Consider the following 20,985-nt stretch of genomic DNA (forward strand, 5'->3'; position numbering starts at 1 on the left):
TCAATCGTTCGGGAGCTTAAAAATCTTTCTTCAGCCCAAACATCACAGCGACCGATGCCAACAGACACCGACACACTTAGGGATCCGCAGAGTCTTCGCAGTTTGCGTAACAGACCTCAGCAACTCAGCATTTTGGCTAATCGACTTTATTTACATATCAACACACACGGAGCACTGCAACATGGCTTCCTCTCTCTCTAGCATCAGACAGCAAAGAGAAAAAGAACAAAGGACAATAGTCCCACTTCACGGAACACAGTAGCACATCCTGTCTCCGTCACTTCCCACTCTGTGGAGTAAAAACATACACCATAATGTGAAAGACAACCATCCCATGACTGCAACCAGGGAGCAGGAATTCTAACAGGTTGAGTGTAGTTGGAGGAACACGGCCGAAGAACTCAACTCACCTGACGTCCACTGGTCTGACATCAGGTCTTCCAGGGAAGGGGCTGCAGGACTACAACTCCCATCTTTCCTGACGATTGACCATGCAAGCTGGGGTTTATGGGAGCTGGAGTCCAGCAACATCTGATGGAGGCAAGCAAGCTTCCCATCCCTGCTTGACAGGACCAGCCAGCACCTCCCACTCTGCTTGCAGAGCTCAAGAACTCAGCTGTGTCCTGGTCCTCAATTTCTGACTCAAGACTGCTGGTCTGCAATTCTTTTCCACAGACACTGGGATTTACAGATGCCTTCGTCTGGGAGTCAGTGTGGATGAATGGTATCTTAGCTACCCCCAGACACTCAAAAAGCCAGGGATTGACTCACAAAGGAGATCTGCCAGGCTAGGCTTAGCCAGACCAGTTTAACCTAGGATTTCATAGAATCACAGAGTGATTGCTCTGCAATGTAGGATCCTTTCACCTGACATAGGGCTTGAACCCATGACTTTTAGATTGATAGCTCTACCGACTGAGTGTTGCAGGCATTTTTTAACAATATAGATTTAAAAGGGGGATTTAAGACTTTTGTCTGTGGAGTGGACAGTGGGGTGGTGCTCCAATGGAATTGGAGTTCAAGACCTGGGACTTTTACTAATATTTTGTTAAGCATTTCTACGGAGTTTCCCTGCAAAGCGTGGTTTTTACCACGTTGCAAAAATGCAAAGCTTTGCCCGAAATGGTGGGAGGAAGTTGGTGCAGATTCCGGAATGATGTCACAACCGCGTCCTTCTGGTGACTCACCCTCCAGCCTGGTCAGGGGCATCTGCTGGCCAGCAGGTACTAAACGAGAAGCAACCTTAGCCCCACCCAGCTGGCAGGAGGCCTGGGCTTCTTCTCGGAAATTGCGAGAGGGGGAACTTCCTTTTCTGAAATGCAAATTGCTCCATGTTTACACTTTGATGCAACCCACGAATCTTTCTTTTGCTGCTCAGTCAACTGAGAATTGAGGAAGAAGGAGACAGAGGGAAAGTCCTTAGCCATCAGAGCTCATGGTTTCCTCCAGCATCCGTGCTGGACGAGGTGGACCCCCTTGGGCCTGATCCAGCCACAAGGCTTTTCTTCTGCCCGTCACATTTTCCAGGGACAGAACTTGATGTGGAAAACACCTTACGGGAATGATTTCCACGAGTTATAAGCGCCACTGCTGAGCCAAGAAACACAGGTAGCACACAAGCCACTCACTGAAAGAACATGACTTACCCAGCAAAAAATCCCGGGAGTTGTAGTTTGCTAAGGGTGCTGGGAATTGTAGCTCCGTGACGGGCAAACCATTCTGCCTTACACAAACCTTAAAAGGGAAGGGTGTTAGGAAGAGAGGAGAGCACCCTCTTGTGGCTTCTCAAAGCATCGCCAAACGGACTCATACTGACCCTTGCTTTGCTGCAGGTCAGAGAAAACCTTTGGTCCCCAGGTTTTGTTGGGCTATTACAACTCCCACCCCCCCCAACTAGCTGGTTTGGGATAATGGGAGATGTAGTCCAACAATGCCAGAGATCCAAGATCGAAGAACTCTGGCTTAGAGGAATCTCTTGATCAACCAAGGACTGTCCGCAGAGCTGCAAAGCAGCCATTGCAGAGACCTCAGGAATGGTGAGCCCAGGGGGTTCCAGATGTTGTGGCACTCCATCTCCCATCTGCCCCTGCCAGAATGGCCCAGTGGGCAGGGGCGATGGGATTTGGAGTGTAGCAATGTTTCAGGGACCCCCAGTTTCCCCTCTCTGTGTTAGAGGTAGGGCAATGGGGAAGGACAGGATGGATGAAGTCCCATTGCATGAGTGGAGGCCCACTTGCAGAAGTGTTGGGTTCCGCCTAAGTTTTTAATGATTTTATTGTGGGAGGGCCGTTGCATAGGGCTGGAAACCAGTCCAGAAAGGCTTCTGTTAGTATGAAAACAAATAAATATTGCAATTCCAAAAAGAGGTTGTAACCTCATTTCAAAAACAAAATAAAAACCCTGCCGTTGCACCGATTGTAAAAGCTTGAGTCTCGAAAGAGAACTTGCAAACGAGGCTGCAACGTGATACCTGTCTTGGTTATCACGTTATAAGCTCACTGCATAGGTTCTGCAAGAGACCAGCAGAGGGCAGTCTTGCTCTATTAAAAATTTCTTGGCGCTTGACCAACTTCACAAGAGAAGACATTGGAAGTCCATCCAAAGGGACTCTCCTGAACCTAGCAGACCAGCAGAACGAACTCAAACTGCAGAGAGCAAGCTGTGGGTGGGACAGGTGCGAGAACATAGGCAGAATTCCTGCATTGCAGGGGGTTGGACTAGATGACCACAGGGGTCCCAACTCTACAATTCTATGATCTCTGGTGGATCAGGCCAGAAGTCCATCTAGTCCAGCATCCTGCTTCTCACATTGCGCAACCAGATCCTTCTGGGATATACGAAGGCAGGACATGAGCTCCACAGGCTTCTCCCAACCCCAACGCTCAGCAAATGATATTGAATGGTAGACTGCCTCTGAACATGGATGTTCCAACGCAGATCAGTTTCACAACTGGGGAGCAGGTGGGGAGAGAAAGGGGTGGCTCACCTTTGCTTGCCAGGATCTGTGCCCTCCAACATTTCTCCGATGAAAATAGGGATGTCTTATTCAATAATAATAGTAGTAATAATAATGATAATATTTATACCCTGTCCATCACACTGGGCTGCCCCAGCCACTCTGTGAGGCTTCCAACATAGATAAAAACATAAAACATTAAAAAAACTTCCCTATACATTGCTGCCTTCAAATGTCTTCTAAAGGCTGTATAGTGACTTATCTCCTTGGTTCTGTACTTATTCTCCATTTCTCTGATGAAAACAGGGACATCCTAAGGCTAAGCAGGACATTCTGGGATTCAGAAACCAGAATGGCTTCTGTAAATCCGGGACTGTCCCTGGCAAATAGGGGCAATTGGAGGGTGTACAGGATCCAGATATTCATTGAGTAAAAAGGTAAAGGGACCCCTGACCATTAGGTCCAGTCGTGACCAACTCTGGGGTTGCGGCGCTCATCTCGCTTTACTAGCCGAGGGAGCTGGCGTACAGCTTCCGGATCATGTGGCCAGCAGGACTAAGCCACTTCTGGTGAACCAGAGCAGCGCACGGAAATGCTGTTTACCTTCCCGCCGGAGCGGTGCCTATTTATCTGCTTGTACTTTGACGTGCTTTCGAACTGCTAGGTTGGCAGGAAAAGGGACCGAGCAACAGGAGCTCACCCTGTCACGGGGATTCGAACCGCTGACCTTCTGATCTGCAAGCCCAAGAGGCTCATTGGAGATACCCACCCTAAAAGGCTGCTGTCAGTCAGTATAGACCATATTGAGCCTGCTGGACCAATTGTCTGACTTCATATTAGAGAGCTTTCAGTGTTCCTGGCTCCCCTCTGCCTTTCAGGCCCAGGTGGTCTCCCCTCCTCACAGGTAGTTGTCTTCATCATCATTGTCACCGCTGCCATTGTTGTTGTCGTCTTCCTCCTCTTCATCCTCATCCCTCGCCAGAGCTTCGATGTCGTGGGTGATGTCCGTGATCATGCGGTTGAAGGACTCTGACTCCGAGCGCAAGGACCAGCTGTCGTAGCTGCGCACGGCAGAGGCCGAGGTGTTGCTCATGCTCTTCTTGATGCGCCCAAAGCTGTCAGTCAAGATCCCTCCTTCGCGGATGCCGATGTTCTCCAGGAAGCTCTCAAAGTAGCCGATGTCCTGGTCAGGGATGAAAGGGCGCATTCCTGCGGAGGCGGAACAGAGAAAGGTGCCAGGGAGATTGGGCGAAGGCTCCTTGGCCCACCAGGTCACCAGGAGCCTGTCCCTGCAATCCCCCAAAACATCACCCGATCACCTTGCCAACAAAGGCCCGTATAGTTAAAGCCATGGTTTTCCCAGACGTGATGTATGGAAGTGACTTGACCTCCCCCAGCTGCGATTTCCCCATCTCTTCCCTCTTCTGCCCCACCAAAAGCAGATATTTTTCATTTACCCAGCAGCAGGAACTTCCGCTTTTCTCCATAGAGCTGGAGGAGGCCGGCACAGTATCCCTCCACCGCCAGACCCATCCGGTATTCTCTCAGCAAGAAGGCAAACTGTTGGATCTCCTGCGGCGTCAGCTTGTTCCTGAGCTGTGGGGCGAGGCAAAGAGGCAGCACAGTCACGCCAAACGACAAAGTTTTTTCATTTGCAAGGAGGGAACTGTAAAAACAGACGTCTTGCACCTCTTTCGGGAAACGGTTGGAAGACGTTTATTGAAAATAGGGGAAATAATTGTGTACACCTGAAAACGGTGTAAATAAGTTTTGATGGATGCAATAATGGAATACTGATTGGTATAGTTTTTGCAAAATATGCAGGGATTTATGATATGTAAAATGGACCATTGGAAAGAGAATAAAGGAAGTCATTGATATCTTAAGGATGTAAAATGGGTATTGTAAATTGTAAAACAGAAAATTTAGTAATACACACACACACACACACACACACACACACACTCCTTTTTTCTAAAAAAAAAAAGTTTAGGGGTACTCTCATTTTCCTACTCATATTGAAATACAGCCCCTCAACGAGGCCAAACTTAGATTCACAAAATGTTTAGGGGTATGTGTACCCCTGCGTCCCCCCCAAAAGCAGTGTGTGTGTGTGTGTGTGTGTTTTTCTTCTACAGTGGTGCCCCGCAAGACGAATGCCTCGCAAGACGGAAAACTCGCTAGACGAAAGAGTTTTCCGTTTTGGAGGTGCTTCGCAAAATGAATCTCCTATGGGCTTGCTTCGCAAGACGAAAATGTCTTGCGAGTTCCTGCGGGGTTTTTTTCCTTTCCCCCCCTTTTTCTAAGCCGCTAAGCCACTTATCAGCTGATCCGATAAGCTGATAAGCCGCTAAAAGCCGCTAAAAACCGCTAATAGCGCTAATCCTCTAATCCGTCAATGGGCTTGCTTTGCAAGACAAAAAAACCGCTAGACGAAGAGAATCACAGAACGGATTCTTTTCGTCTTGCGAGGCACCACTGTATCTACTTGCTCCATGCCTATGCAGTGCTATAAACTTCTATCATGCTGCCTACGTTTACATCTATAGGTGAAATAGTTTTGTAGTGATTTTGATTTTTGCAATAATAATGCAAATGGACAGTTCCCAGGAGGAGGTTTTAGAAGCACCCAGTGACTGCAAGGCTCGTGGATTCAGGGCACCCAAAGTGCATCTCCCCCCAGGCCACCTCCCCAAACCCCACTCACTGTGATCATGTAGTCCTGGAGTTGCTCCAGGCCAGAGTTGCTCTGGTCGCTGCCACTGCAGGCCGTGGCCAGGCTGTGATGGGACTGGTGGAAGGAGGGGGACGAAGTGTCGCTGCAACAGGCCTCAAAGGTGTCGTGGGAACCATCACTGAGGGAGGGAGGAAGGAAGCGGATCAGTAACGCTTCCCATCTCATGTTGTCAAGAAGGCCTCCTTCTCCTCCCCACTCCCCAATTGCAGACGTGGTGTTGGACTAGGTCAGCCTTCCCCATTGTGCCCTGGGACTAGGACTCCCATCAGCCCTCACTGCCAGTGCAGCTATTCTGGACTACAACTCCCAGCAGTCCCCAGCCGGAGCAGACATTTTGGACTACAACTCCCATCAGCCCCCACTGCCAGTGCAGCCATCCTGGACTACAACTCCTTTACCTTTTTAGCAGATGAAAAGGTGCTTAATTGGTTACCATAACCAGGTAAAGGTAAAGGGACCCCTGACCATTAGGTCCAGTCGTGGCCGACTCTGGGGTTGCGGCGCTCATCTCGCTTTATTGGCCGAGGGAGCAAGTAATCCGGGTCATGTGGCTAGCAGGACTAAGCCGCTTCTGGCAAACCAGAGCAGCGCATGGAAACGCTGTTCACCTTCCTGCCAGAGCGGTACCTATTTATCTACTTGCACTTTGACGTGCTTTCGAACTGCTAGGTTGGCAGGAGCTGGGACCGAGCAATGGGAGCTCACCCCGTCGCGGGGATTCAAACCGCCGACCTTCTGTTTGGCAAGTCCTAGGCTCTGTGGTTTAACCCACAGCACCACCCGCGTCCCTCCCAAATGGTACCTGATATCTTATCTTATCATAGAAATGATTTATTAAAGAATCCCATAGGGTACCTTTTTAGCAGATGAAAAGGTGCTTAGTTGGTTAACAAAACCAGTTAAATGAAAATTAGGTCAGCCTTCGACAACCAGGTACTGTTCCCATGTCAACTCCCATCAGCCATTTTGGACTACAACTCCCATCAGCCCCATCCAGACATCCCGCTTGTTACCAGTGTGTGTGTGTGGGGGCAGGACTCACAAAGAGCTACAGCAGCTGAAATCAGCATCATAGCCGTACGTCCCATCCGTCCGACAGCTCTCACCTGGAAGCAGACAGCACAAGGGGTTAAACGGGGTATAGGAAAACAGGTTTCTGCGCTGTCAGACCTCAACCCTCCATCCTTTGCAACCACCAGGTGGCCCAGGGGCAGCCCATGCAGTACCTGGCAGATTTTTTGGACTACAAATCCCATTATCCACAGTCAGCCAAGCCCAGTGGTCAGGGATGAGGCAAGTCATAGCCTAAAGTATATGGAAGGCACCCATAAAACTATTTCCACCAGTTTTTTTTTTTAATCACTAACCAAAGGGTGTTTGCAATGCTAAAAAATGTTTGCTTGCAATGATATTCGGGAACCAATGGCACTGTTCTACTCATCAGAAGACCCATACCTAGTTTTGGGCACAACAGCTCAGTCACTGCTGATCATAGCAGACAACACTGGGGTAGTATTGATTCTTTAACATCAACTTCACTGAACTGGTCATGTTCTTCAGATGCCTGATTATCGTCTTCCAAAGCAACTACTCTATTCCGAACTTAAAAATGGAAAGCGTAATGCTGGTGGTCAACAAAAGAGGTTGAAAGATTGTCTCAAGGCAAATCTTTAAAAATGTAGTATAAACACTGACAACTGGGAAACACTGGCCTGTGAGTGCTCCAGTTGGAGAACAGCCTTGACCAAAGGTGTCACTCGAACTCAAGACAAAAGGGAGAAACGTGCTAAGAGGAAGGCACACTTGGCAAATCCACACCGTGATCAACTCCCGCCCGGGAACCAATGTCCCCACTGTGGAAGGACGTGTGGATCCAGAACTGGCCTCCACAGTCACTTACGGACTCACTGTTAAAACCGTGTTTATGGAAGACAATCTGGCACAGCTACGAGGGATCGCCAAAGAAAGCAAAAGCAAAAGTACCATGCACCCAATTTTATGGAGTTCCTTTCCAGTTGAGGTCAAACATGTCCCCTCTCGACTCAAGTTCTTCATTCCAGCATGCATTTATATTTGTCTGAATAGTTTCAACTGATTTTTTCACCATTGCAACTTTGCAATTTGCTTAGAGACGCTTGCAGTTAAGCGGTATATAAATTGTTCAAATAAATAAATGAATGAGCTGACTCTGTCTAAGGCGGTTGCGTAATAATAATAATAATAATAATAATAATAATAATAATAATAATAATAATTTATTTATACCCCGCCCATCTGGCTGGGCTTTCCCGGCCACTCTGGGTGGCTTCCAACAAAATATTAAAATACAGTAATGCATCAAACATTAAAAGCTTCCCTAAATGTACTCACTCCGGCTAGACAGCCAAGGACGCTTCATGGTGGATGTGTAGTGATAACCAGCCCGGTCCACACACTCAATGGTTTGGTCCCCGTAGATTATCTGGAAAACCTGGCAGATGAGAGCACACGATTCTTCTGCCATGTCCTGCGCCCGAGGGAGAAAGGGCAGTCAGATCCATGTTCCAGAGTTGCTTGATCATTTGTGTCCAGTCTAGAGGACGTGGTTATTTAGGTGGTATATCATACCCTCCAATATTCCTCTGATGAAAATAGGTAAAAGGTAAAGGGACCCCTGACCATTAGGTCCAGTCGTGACCGACTCTGGGGTTGCGGCGCTCATCTTGCTTTATTGGCCGAGGGAGCCGGCGTACAACTTCCGGGTCATATGGCCAGCATGACTAAGCCGCTTCTGGCGAACCAGAGCAGCGCACGGAAACGCCGTTTACCTTCCCGCCGGAGCGGTACCTATTTATCTACTTGCACTTTGAGGTGCTTTCAAACTGCTAGGTTGGCAGGAGCTGGGACCGAGCAACGGGAGCTCACCCCGTCGCGGGGATTTGAACCGCCAATGTTCTGATCGGCAAGCCCTAGGCTCTGTGGTTTAACCCACAGCGCCACCTGCGTCCCTTCCAATGAAAATAGGAATGTCCTATTCCATTATTATTATTATTATTATTATTATTATTATTATTATTATTAACCCGCACACCTGGCCGGGCTGCCCCAGCCACTCTAGGTGGCTTCTAACATATATAAAAACATAATAAAACATTTAAAAACTTCCTTATCTAGGGTTAGAATCATAGAATCATAGAGTTGGAAGAGACCACAAGGGCCATTGAGTCCAACCCCCTGCCAAGCAGGAAACACCATCAGAGCACTCCTGACATATGGTTGTCAAGCCTCTGCTTAAAGACCTCCAAAGGAGGAGACTCCACCACACTCCTGGGCAGCAAATTCCACTGTCAAACAGCTCTTACTGTCAGGAAGTTCTTCCTAATGTTTAGGTGGAATCTTCTTTCTTGCAGTTTGGATCCATTGCTCCGTGTCCGCTTCTCTGGAGCAGCAGAAAACAACCTTTCTCCCTCCTCTATGTGACATCCCTTTATATATTTGAACATGGCTATCATATCACCCCTTAACCTCCTCTTCTCCAGGCTAAACATGCCCAGCTCCCTTAGCCGTTCCTCATAAGGCATCGTTTCCAGGCCTTTGACCAGGGTTGCCTTTTTCTTTTTTTTCCTCCTTTTTTGTTTTCGTATACATGTCCCCCCCCTTCTTTTTCTGCTTTTGTATTTATACAGATCACTTTTTTTTATCTTGTTGAGTCATAAAAAAAAGCTTTTAAAAATATGAAAGAGAGAGAGAGAGAGATTGTCTATTTTGAAGGAAGGACGAGACCGGGCTTCAGGCTGCTCACCCTGTTAGCCACAGCCAGGATGATGAGATTGCAATAGGCTTCGGGGCTGGGCTCTTTGGGGTCTAGGGGGTTGTTCCCGGTGTGCCACCGGCGCTCCCAGCTGCCCCAGGTCTTGCCCCTCTCCCAGCTGCCGCTGTAGGCCTGTCGCCTCCTCTCCCAGCTGCCCCCAGCTTTGCCCGTGGGGCGGCGCTCCCAGCTGCCGCTGTAGGTCTGCCGGCGCTCCCAGCTCCCGAAGGGCCTGCCGCCTGCGGGACCCTGCCTCTTCTCCCAGCTGCCCGTGCCCTGCTTCCGCTCCAGGCTGCCCCCTCCGCTGGGTCTGCCCTCTGGCCCGCCCCGTGCCATCTTCCAGTCCAGGCTGCAGATGGTGTGGCGTCGCTCCATCGTGCCCCCCAGCTGCCGGGGTTCTGCCGGTCTCTTCTCAGCTGGCCCTCCGGCGAATTTCTTCTCCTGGGTGCTTCCAGGGTAAACATCCAAGCTACCTCCTGCAGGGACCGGGTCCACTCCCAAGCCTGGGAATAAGAAGAACAACAACACAACCTTAACCTGAGCCAACACTGTGATGCAGCAGCAAAAAAGGCCCATGAGCTGGACCGAGGCTGATCGCCGAAGAATGGATGCTTTTGAATTATGGTGCTGGAGGAGACTCTTGAGAGTCCCATGGACTGCAAGAAGATCAAACCTGAAATATACTCGGAGTCGAGTGTGGATTTCATGCTCTTTATTCAGCTCATAGTAGTGAGGAATGAATGATTCCCCAAAATATCTGCTTTGTATACATTATTTATACAATGGGCTGCACGTGAATGGCTAATTCTGGGATTCTCCTGTAGGCCAATCAGGTTGTGGATTCACTTCCACCTGGAGCTGGATTGGGTGGCTCCTGAGGACCAATCATACTGCTGCATTCTAAATCCTATTGTTCTAGGACCAATCAGACTGCTGCATTTTGGATCCTATTCAACTCAGTACATAACAAAACCTCTCCGTTCTGAAGGAAATCAGCCATGAGTGCTCACTGGAAGGACAGATCCTGAAGCTGAGGCTCCAAGACTTTGGCCACCTCATGAGAAGAGAAGACTCCCTGGAAAAGGGAAAGATGGAGGGCGCAAGGAGAAGGGGATGACAGAGGACGAGATGGTGGGACAGTGTTCTTGAAGCTACCAGCATGAGTTTGACCAAACTGCGGGAGGCAGTGGAAGACAGGAGTGCCTGGCGTGCTCTGGTCCAGGGGGGCACAAAGAGTCGGACACGACTAAACGACTAAACAACAACAATTCTAGGCTGCATCTGCAGAAGTACAGTGTCCAAGAAAAGCTCACTAAATGCTGCTGGAACCTTCTCCTCCTCTCAGTCCTCTCCCGTTTCTCCCTTTGACCACTCATCACCATCCCACCCCCAACCCCCTGGCTCTGAGTTTTCTTCCCTCGGGGGTTCCCCAGCTGCTGCCTTCCATCCTTCCTCTGCGTCCAAACAGTCCATAACACCTAGTACAGTGGAACCTCGGTTCTCAAACGTCTCTGTTGACGAACGTTTCGGAACCCGAACGCCACAAACCCGGAAGTAAATGCTTCCGCTTCCGAACGCGGCTTGGAAGTCGAATGGCTTCCGCTGTGTGTTTTTCAGTTTTCTCTCTCTTTTTAAAATTTTTATTTATTTATTATATATTACAAGAAAATAAGTAGAAAAAGGAAATCGAAACAAAAGTCCATACATAACATTGTAAACACATTTGTCTATGTATTTTCCAAAATGCAGACTCGAAAAGAAAAAAAAGACAAAAGACAAAAGATAAAAGAAAAAAGAAAAAAGAAAAAAGAAAAAAAGAAAAGAAAATAAGAAAAGAAAAAGAAATATTTTTCATAATCAATAATACCAAATATATACAATATATAAATCCTAGTTAAAATATTAGTTCTTTCATAATCCATCAAATCTTTGTATTCTTTATATTCTTCACAAGGTTAGTCTAAGCACAACTTTTGCATTTGAGCCCTGCTTGTATAAATATTCATTTAAACATTCCCATTGTTTCTGTACCATAGTTTTGGGTTTATGCTTTATTAAATCCGTCAATTTTGCTAACTCAATTCAATTTGCCAACAGCCCTCTGTGCCTCGGTTTTTGAACATTTCAGGTGTCGAACCGTCTTCCGGAACGGATTACGTTCGAAAACTGAGGTTCCACTGTAGAAGCAGCAGCTCATTGCAGAGAAGTTCTGCAAGGAAGAACAAGCTTGGGATTTCCTTTTGGGACCAGAGCGAGGAAAGTTTATTGAACCGCAGTAAAACTTTGAAGCCCTTTACTGCAGTGGAGACACACCATTCGTACGCAAGGTCCAGATCAGGGAACAACTCTAACACAGACTCCCTCGGAAGGTGGTGGACTCTTTTTCCTTTGGAAGTTTTTAAGCAGAAAACTTAAGTTTTTTAAGTTTTCCTGCATTGCAGGGGGGGTTGATCTAGATGACCCCCTGGGTCCCTTCCGCCTCTGCAATTTTCTGATTTTATCCACGACAAGCGGTGGCGCTTAGGGAACTCCAATGGAGAAGAGGCTGTATTTGCTTATCTCTAACCTGTCAGGATAATAGTGAATGGATTTCTCTTGGTCTAACCTCAGAACAACCTTGTGAAGCAGGTTAGGCTGGGAGATAGCAATGCTCATTTGCTCTCAAGTTGGCAACAACTCGTTGCAAAATAAGGTTGTGTTTTGGGAATGGAAGACCCACGCTGCTATAAGTAACCAGGTGAGCAAATCCTGCGCGTTCACACATTACAGCCGAGGAGAGCCTGTTATCCTGGCCGAACCCCTGAACTCAGGAGAAATTAGAGGGAAATGTTTTGACTTGTTCTTGGTACTTCTTTGTATCAATTCCATAAAAACGCCAATAAAAATTATTGCAAGAGAAAAGAAGTTTTGTAAGGTGGATTATTTGAAATATTGCAAGAAGAGAACCTCCTTTGGCAATCTGCATAGAATTTTTGCTTAACGGTTGCCTTCAATTTGATTTTAATTAATTTTTATAATGAAATGTTTTTAGGGGGTTGCATTATTTGATTGTTGTCAGGCGCCCTGAGCCCGGCTTCGGCTGGGGAGGGCGGGATATAAATAAAATTCATTATTATTATTATTATTATTATTATTAGTTAAGGATAATTATATGTAAGAAATGCGGAATAAGTGATAAAAACGGAAACTCATCAGAGGTGTTGATGGAAGTCCAAAATACTGTATAAGATGAGAAGATATGTTGTATGACTGTTGGAAGTGATATGTTAATTTTTTAAAATAAAAATGTATATAAGGTATTAAAAAAAAATTATTGCAAGAGAAAAGGGGAAAGATATCGCAAATAGTGTGTACCAACTGAGCCAGCACATGCAGAAACACGCATTCTGCCCTGAGGCCCATGGCTTGGAAGTGGCCTGATCCATTTTCAACCAGGTGGGAATCCTGTAGCCAGGAATCCTCCAGGTTACCTGAACCGACCCACACCTGTTTTGAGCACCAGGAGGTGCAGGGCATCGTCCCGCAGGTAGGAGGCGGCTGCAATTTCGTGGGTGGGGATCCTCAGGATGAGTTCCTCGTTGTCCCTCCAGGTAAGAAGCAGGCAGCGGGCCGAAAGGCTCAAGATGCTATCCTGCTCCGGGGTTGTCTTCAGAGAAAGCTCCTTCAGTTGCTGCAGGAAAGGTGGAGCAAAAAGGAGGTGGGAACCCATTAAATGTTGCCCAGTTTTGCATCCCTGGGAAGGACTTCCCCAAGCTGTGGTCCTCCAGGCCAGCTGCTCTGGACCACAACTCCCATCAGCCCCTAGAGGACTCCACGTTGGGGGAATCTGGACTATGAGGCCATCCCATCAATGCAGAAAAGCACAGGGGGTTAGACTAGACGAGCCTTGGGCTTCCTCCCAACTCCACACTTCTATGAAATTGACTCAGATAACTCAGGCAAGTCAGCCAAGCCACACAACACAGCGAAAGGCAGAATAGTCTCTGAGCCTAAACATACATGCTTATGCTGTGCTGATGATGACCGCCAGACAGGTAGCTTCAGAAAGGGATTAGAAGGATTGGCCCAAGAGGCTTTGTCACCTGGGCTGGAGCACCTGGGATATATAGCATCCCAGGTGGCCAAGTTATTTTGGCAGCCGAGACATGGCGACATAACTTCTTCATCCTAGTGGTTCTCCCTAGGGGCGCCTGTCGCAAGTCTCTTCAGCACCTCTGCATCCCTTTGCATGCTCCCAAGTTTCCGTTTCAAGCATAGGACTGTTAATTGAACAACACCAAAGCGCATTGAAGTACATTGGAAGGTTACCCTTGCGGTGTCCAGTAGCTGCAACAGCTCGTCGCGGCTGGAGGGGTTCAAGGAAGTCGTTACCCAAGTCAGATGACCTAAAAACTGGAGATAAAGAGATAAGAAGCCACGATAAAGTGGGACAAGGCTGAGGCAGGAATCTCCTAAGTGATGGTTCCATGCTGAAAGCAGAGGGGTCTGTCTGGATGGATCTGTGGTGAGGAGGACAGATTGAAAGACCTACATTGTCTCCCAGTACGTTTCCGAGCACAATTAAAAGTGTTGGTGCTGACCTTTAAAGCCCTAAATGGCCTCGGTCAGTATACCTGAAGGAGCGTCTCCACCCCCATTGCTCAGTCTGGACACTGAGGTCCAGCTCCGAGGGCCTTCTGGCAGTTCCCTTGCTGCGAGAAGCCAAGTCACAGGGAACCAGTCAGAGGGCCTTCTCGGTAGTGGCACCCGCCCTGTGGAACGCCCTCCCACCAGATGTCAAAGAGAACAACAACTACCAGACTTTCAGAAGACATCTGAAGGCAGCCCTGTTTAGGGAAGCTTTGAATGTTTGATGCATTACTGTATTTTAATATTTTATTGAAAGCCGTCCAGAGTGGCTGGGGAGGCCCGGACAGATGGGCAGGGTATAAGTAATAAATTATGATGATGATGATGATGATGATGATGATGCAGATCCAGAACATACATTGCATCATTTTGGGATGTTTTCGTGATTTAGGCTGTCAAATAGTTTAGAAGTTTTAATTGCAAAGGAACATAAGGTATAGCACACTTAAAGCTTGAGTTCTCACAAATGCAGAGCCAAGGGGAAAACCCTCCTCTCAAAATCCACACTGGCAGAAAATTTATCACATGGTCCTCAGTTGCTGCGTTGACACCAGCAAGTTCCGCACTCTGCCCCTTGGGCACCCTCACCTTCACTTCCTTTTCCACGTAGTCGTGCAGGAGGATCTGAGGGTCGATGAGATAGTCCGGAGGGTAGAGCGGGACAGAGTGAAGAGGGCGGCGGCAGAGGCTGCTCTTGAGGGCCTGCCTTCGGGCTGCCTTTGGGAAGACGAGCCTCTTGATCGGTGACACGAAGCCCTGTTGGGGAAGCAGGCAGAAGCAGAGCCCCCGTCAGTAAAGTCGCAACAGGAGGGTGATGGAGAACGGGCTGCAGGCGGCCCAGATGCCGGCAGATGCCCTCGTTGCAAACATGAGCCAACAGTGCGATGCAGCAGCAAAGTAAGCCGATGCAATCCTGGGCTGAGGTGGAGGGAACTAAGTTCCCGCAGGAGGAATGCCTGCCTCCAGGCCAGGAGAGGCGAGTCACCTGAGGATCGGGGCTGCCCTATGCCTCAGGGCAGATAAAAGCCAGCCAGCCCCAGTCCCTAGTTGCGGGAGCAACTTTGTAGGTTGCCAGTTCCTGCCGGCACCCTGTCCTGCTCTCCTGCCATCGCTTCTGACCTCACCAGACTCCCTGCCCTGCACCCAGCTTCAGCTTTTACGGACTGCCTCCATATTGCTCCTTCGACCTTGGACTGGACTCGGACCTCGCCTCTCGGTTGACCCACGGGACCAGCACAGTAAGGCTTGAATCAATGGATTCAAATGACGAGAAAGGAGATTTCGACTAAACATTGAGAATAACTTTCTGACACTAGGAGCGGTTTGACCGTGGATTGTGGAGCAGATTCCCTCAGAAGGTGGTGGAGGTTTTCAAGCAGAGGTTGGATGGCCATCTGTCAGGGATGCTTTAGCTGAAGTTCCTGCACTGCAGGGGGTTGGAATAGATGACCTTTGGGAGTCCCTCCCAACCCTACAATGCTATGATTCCATGGCTTCGTCCAGACTCCGTGATGAATGCAGATGGCTCCGAGCGCGCTCTCTGCCAGAAGGCCAAATTAAGTTCTGTATCAAGGAAATAAAAAGCCTGCAGCCTAATTGAATGCAATTTGCATATCATTGCTATTTTGCATTATTTATCTTTGCTCCTGCTACAGCAATCAACAGGAAGGAAGGATACCGGGCGAGGAAACCCGGGCTCTGTCACCCCACACAGACCCTTCTCTTACATTCCCAGAAAGCAACTAGGTAGCTCCTTCCTCTCTCCAGAAGTTTTGCCTCAGTTTCCAGCTAATCTCATCCAGTTCCACACGTTAGGGGCTCACCCACATTTACCTTTCGTCCCATGCTTTCCAGGCACCAATTCCAGGCATCAATAGAATTTATCTATAATCTATTGAAACATACATATCATCATAAAAGCATCACAGCACCAGCCCTTTCCTTTAAAAAGAGCCCGTGGTTTCCTCGGGTGGGTAGTAGCGACTCCTGGGGGGGGGCAGTGGGAGACCCTAAGAGGTAGGGGGCATGAGAGGTCAATGACTATCAGACTTCGAAATCATCAGTTTTAATTGAATTTAATTGTTTTAATTGGATTTTGTGCAATTAATTGTCGCTGCTTTGAATTTTACCGTTATTATTTTCCTTAGTGGGGCTACCTTTGAAGGTGACCCGGAAACTACAACTAATCCAGAATGAGGCAGCTAGACTGGTGACTGGGAGTGGCTGCCGAAACCACATAACACCGGTCCTGAGAGATCTGCATTGGCTCTCAGTATGTTTCCGAGCACAATTCAAAGTGTTGGTGCTGACCTTGAAAGCCCTAAATGGCCTCGGTCCAGTATACCCGAAGGAGTGTCTCCACCCCCATCGTTCTGCCCAGACACTGAGGTCCAGCACCGAGGGCCTTCTGGCGGTTCCCTCATTGCGAGAAGTGAGGTTACAGGGAACCAGGCAGAGGGCCTTCTCGGTGGTGGCACCCACCCTGTGGAATGCCCTCCCATCAGGTGTGAAAGAGAACAGCTACTACCAGACTTTTAGATTAGAAGACATCTGAAGGCAGCCCTGTTTAGGGAAGCTTTCAATGTTTGACAGACAACTGTATTTTAATACTTTGTTGGAAGCCGCCCAGAGTGGTTGGGGAAACCCAGCCAGATGGGTGGGGTATAAATAATAAATTATTATTATTATAACATGCAAACCACTATTCTGGATGATGCTTTCTATAGGATAGAGGGCACCGGGGTCCACGACATTTATGGAGCCAAGGGGGAGGCAGCTCAAAAAAGTTCAGGAACCACTGCATTAAGATAACCATCGCAAACAAATTGCAATGCACGTTCATTAAACAGCCGGTGTTACCCAAACTCCCTGCAAACAAATCAGGATGAATTCTCCATCAACAGGTCACCTGGCCACAAAGTGAGGTGGATGGATCCTTCGGGTGCAGGGGTTTGCAGATATGACACACACCCCTGGGGAAATTTCCCTGTGCAAAAATCTCACTGATGTGGGATCTTTTGCAGCTCCCGTTCACTTCTGTGGGGCTTGAACTGGAAAACCTTATGATGGATCAGGAAACCTCTAAACCAGGGGTCAGCAAACTTGCCGCGCCTCGGGCCGGTGTCTCCAGCGCCGATCACACAGTGGGCCGGAGGGCAGGGGAGTGCATGCCCATACGCTTGCACATACGCTATTTCCAGCACACCTCTGGGTCAGAGGAGCATCGGAAATAGCTTCTACGCATGTGCACGGGCCTCCTCTGACCCAGATGTGCACTGCAAATAATGCTTGTGCATGTGCAAATAACGCTTGCACATGTGCAAATAACACTTGTGCATGCACAAATAACACTTGCACATGTGCGAATAACACTTGTGCATGTGCAAATAATGCTTGCACATGTGCACAAGCAATTTCCGGTGCTCCTCCGACCCAGAAGTGGGCAGCCGCGCAGCACAGCGCGGGTAAGAGCGGGTGGTGGGGGTAACTGTGGGCCGGATAAACGAGTCCTTGGGCCTTATCTGTCCCATGGGCCTTAGTTTTGGGACCCCTGCTCTAGACAGTTAGAGTGGAGGCAGGGGAGACATTGGGACCACCTGCTTTGGGCACCCAACAACTGCCTTCTCTTTGCCCCATGGGTGATGCCCAAGCAAACCAATTTAACATGCCGGCCTTGGGATCGGCTGCTGCTGTTTTTTCAGCCAGGAGCCCAGGCTGACAGCTGGGCTTCGCCTTGGACAGCTGGAGGGGAAATGTATCCCCAGAGGCTTCGGATGGTGCTGGAACTGTGACAGGGTGGGGAAAGGCCACCCAGACCCATCTGCTCAGGATGTGGGCAGGGCGGGGGAGAAGACATCATTGCTCCCCTCCCTCAATTCCTAAAGCTAAACCAAGAACGGCAAGCACATTCGCTTCTCTTGAAAAGATTCTGCAAGGCTCGAAATGAGCCTGGGCTGAGTCCTGGGACTTGCAGGGTCAGTTCAATGCCTGTTCGCCTCAGTTCCCTCCCCTTTTTATGAAGATCACCCGCTCTGGGATCCCACAGCTAATTCTCCCCTGGTCTCCTCGCTGGCCCAAATAGGACTAATTTAGCCAGCTAGCCCTGGTGATCGTCCAGTGTTTATTGGATGGATTTCCCCTCTAAATTGATTTTTGAATTCTGAATTTATTGCTATTCATGTTTTATACTGTATTTTATGCTGTTTTTTGTTGCATCAATTAAGTGTTTTAGAAAAGCAATGACAAACCTAGACAGCATCCCATACAGACCGCGCATGTGCAGCATCCCATGCGTGTGCACTCCATGTGGAATACTGCATATGCGCAGTCCGTAGGGAATGCCGCACATGCACACTCCGTATGGGATGCCGCTCACTCGCAGCTTCTGTACGCTCTGCCGCTTACACGGCAACCACGAGCATCATCCCGTACGGACTGCGCATGTGCGGCATCCCGTATGGAGTGCGCACGCACGGTAGCCTGTACGGACGCCCATATGGACGGCGTGCGAGAGCGGCAGCCCGTACGGACGCCGTGTGAGTGGCGCCCATATGGACTGTGCGTACCCTCGGCCGCTCTACAGCTGGGGGAAGGCAGAGGCCTTCTTGTCACCCCCTGGAGTGTCACCCAGGCTGCCCCGCCCCCGCTGTCCCCCCTCCTACACCCCTGATTAAAGTTACCTGGAAACGATGCCTTATGAGGAACGGCTAAGGGAGCTGGGCATGTTTAGCCTGGAGAAGAGGAGGTGAAGGGGTGATATGATAGCCATGTTCAAATATATAAAAGGATGTCACATAGAGGAGGGAGAAAGGTTGTTTTCTGCTGCTCCAGAGAAGCGGACACGGAGCAATGGATCCAAACTACAAGAAAGAAGATTCCACCTCAACATTAGGAAGAACTTCCTGACAGTAAGAGCTGTTCGACAGTGGAATTTTCTGCCAAGGAGTGTGGTGGAGTCTCCTCCTTTGGAGGTCTTTAAGCAGAGGCTTGACAACCATATGTCAGGAGTGCTCTGATGGTGTTTCCTGCTTGGCAGGGGGTTGGACTCGATGGCCCTTGTGGTCTCTTCCAACTCTATGATTCTATGATTCTACTCTGTTTGCTCTGATGCATTGCACTTATTTTTGCAAACCCTGGCACTCAACTTGGGGTTCCCTGAACACCTTACGCAGCCCATGCCACCCTGGTGCCTGACGGATATTTTAGACTACAACACATGGGAGTTTTAGTCTGAAACACCTGGACCAGGGGTCAGCAAACTTTTTCAGCAGGGGGCTGGTCCACTGTCCCTCAGACCTTGTGGGGGCCAGACTATTTTTTTTTGGGGGGGGGGGGGGAAATGAACGAATTCCTATGATCCACAAATAACCCAGAGATGCATTTGAAATAAAAGCACACATTCTACTCATGTAAAAACACCAGGCAGACCCCACAAATAACCCAGACATGCATTTTAAACAAAAGGACACATTCTACTCATGTAAAAACACGCTGATTCCCGGACTGTCCGCGGGCCAGATTGAGAAGGTGATTGGGCCGCATCCAGCCCCTGGGCCTTAATTGCCTACCCATAACCTGGACTATACACTTGGCTGTTGCCGGCTCCCTTAAGAGATCCAAGGATCTGTTTTGCACCCAGAAACACAACTCAGCCTTCCTCATCAGGTCAGGTTGGAGAGGTGGAAACTGATGTGTGTCATCCCTTCACCCCATAAAGCACCCAACACCCCCATTCACAGAAAATCACCCCCATACGGCATTTGCCCCCCCCCCCGCACTCACCTTCTTGCCTTTCTTTGCTTCGTGCTCCATGCCTCGTCCTCGCTCTGCTCCTGCCCCAGGAAGGCGGCTTTTCCTTTACGCCAGCCATCCTTTGTTTCCTCCATCCTGTGTCGGAAACTCCACCAAGCGACCGGCCCTGATGTCAAGTCGCCAAGTTCCTGCCCCTCCTGGGATTGATAAGCAGATGGGAGCTGCTGTGGAACAGCAAGGGGCTCGGAGGGGCTTTTGGATGTCAGAGAAGGATCGAAGTGTAGAATTGAGAGGGAACCCCCAAGGTCATCCATACCAACCCTCAGCAATGCAGGAACCACAGCTAAAGAATCCCTCCTAGGTTGCCACCCAACCTCTGTCCAAAAACCTCAGTTGGGGGGGGTGGACTAACAAGGCAGCGTCAAGTTTCTGGGTTCATCCACAATTCCTCTTGCCCTGGCACTTTCCCCTGGGTAAACCCACTGTTTACTGCTGAAACACAGCAAGTGCCAACTATGTTTTATCCAGATTGACATTTGCTCTGATTTAGTGCTAAAGAGGGACGCGGGTGGCGCTGTGGGTTAAACCACAGAGCCTAGGACTTGCCGATCAGAAGGTCGGCGGTTCGAATCCCCGCGACAGGGTGAGCTCCCGTTACTCGGTCCCTGCTTCTGCCAACCTAGCAGTTCAAAAGCACGTCAAAGTGCAAGTAGATAAATAGGTACCGCTCCAGCGGGAGGGTAAACGGCGTTTCCATGCGCTGCTCTGGTTCGCCAGAAGCAGCTTAGTCATGCTGGCCACATGACTCGGAAGCTGTACGCCGGCTCCCTTGGCTAGTAAAGCGAGATGAGCGCCACAACTCCAGAGTCGTTCGCAACTGGACCTAACGGTCAGGGGTCCCTTTACCTTTACTTTTTCAGTGCTAAAGAATGGGCTTTCCGGGAGAAAGCAAAACTGCTTGGACCCGTGCCTTCTAGGTATGGGATGGGTGGAAGTGAGGACGAGCCTGGAAACAGTCAAGTCAGAGTCACAAAACTGTAGAGTTGGAAAGGGTTCTGAGGGTCATCTAGTCCAACCCTCCTATGCTGCAAAAGTCAGGAAGAATGGAATCTCCTGGGTGTGGGA

General features: G+C 49.1%; 1 protein-coding gene across 2 annotated transcripts in view; it reads right to left on the reverse strand.

The window, feature by feature from the left end:
* Positions 1–20,226, reverse strand: part of CCM2L (CCM2 like scaffold protein) — an 881,881-nt gene extending 861,655 nt beyond the window's left edge. Inside the window, exons 1-10 of one of the 2 annotated variants that reach the window (XR_014527168.1) lie at positions 19,891–20,226; positions 14,698–14,865; positions 13,789–13,872; positions 12,967–13,150; positions 9,475–9,983; positions 8,064–8,199; positions 6,736–6,799; positions 5,664–5,811; positions 4,414–4,552; positions 266–4,165 (exon numbers count right to left, since the gene is read on the reverse strand). Coding sequence is in view for 1 of the 2 variants with exons in the window: in XM_083507468.1 (XP_083363594.1) it covers positions 3,855–4,165; positions 4,414–4,552; positions 5,664–5,811; positions 6,736–6,799; positions 8,064–8,199; positions 9,475–9,983; positions 12,967–13,150; positions 13,789–13,872; positions 14,698–14,865; positions 19,891–19,920 (1,773 nt within the window). In the remaining variant the exon portion in view is untranslated. Of the gene's footprint in view, positions 1–130; positions 4,166–4,413; positions 4,553–5,663; positions 5,812–6,735; positions 6,800–8,063; positions 8,200–9,474; positions 9,984–12,966; positions 13,151–13,788; positions 13,873–14,697; positions 14,866–19,890 lie in introns of those variants that run through there. The other variant, XM_083507468.1, reaches the window with a different exon arrangement.
* Between the last annotated feature and the right edge of the window lie 759 nt (positions 20,227–20,985).

This window comes from Podarcis liolepis (genome assembly GCF_965112155.1).
Source record: "Podarcis liolepis genome assembly, chromosome: 6".
NCBI lineage: Eukaryota > Metazoa > Chordata > Lepidosauria > Squamata > Lacertidae > Podarcis > Podarcis liolepis.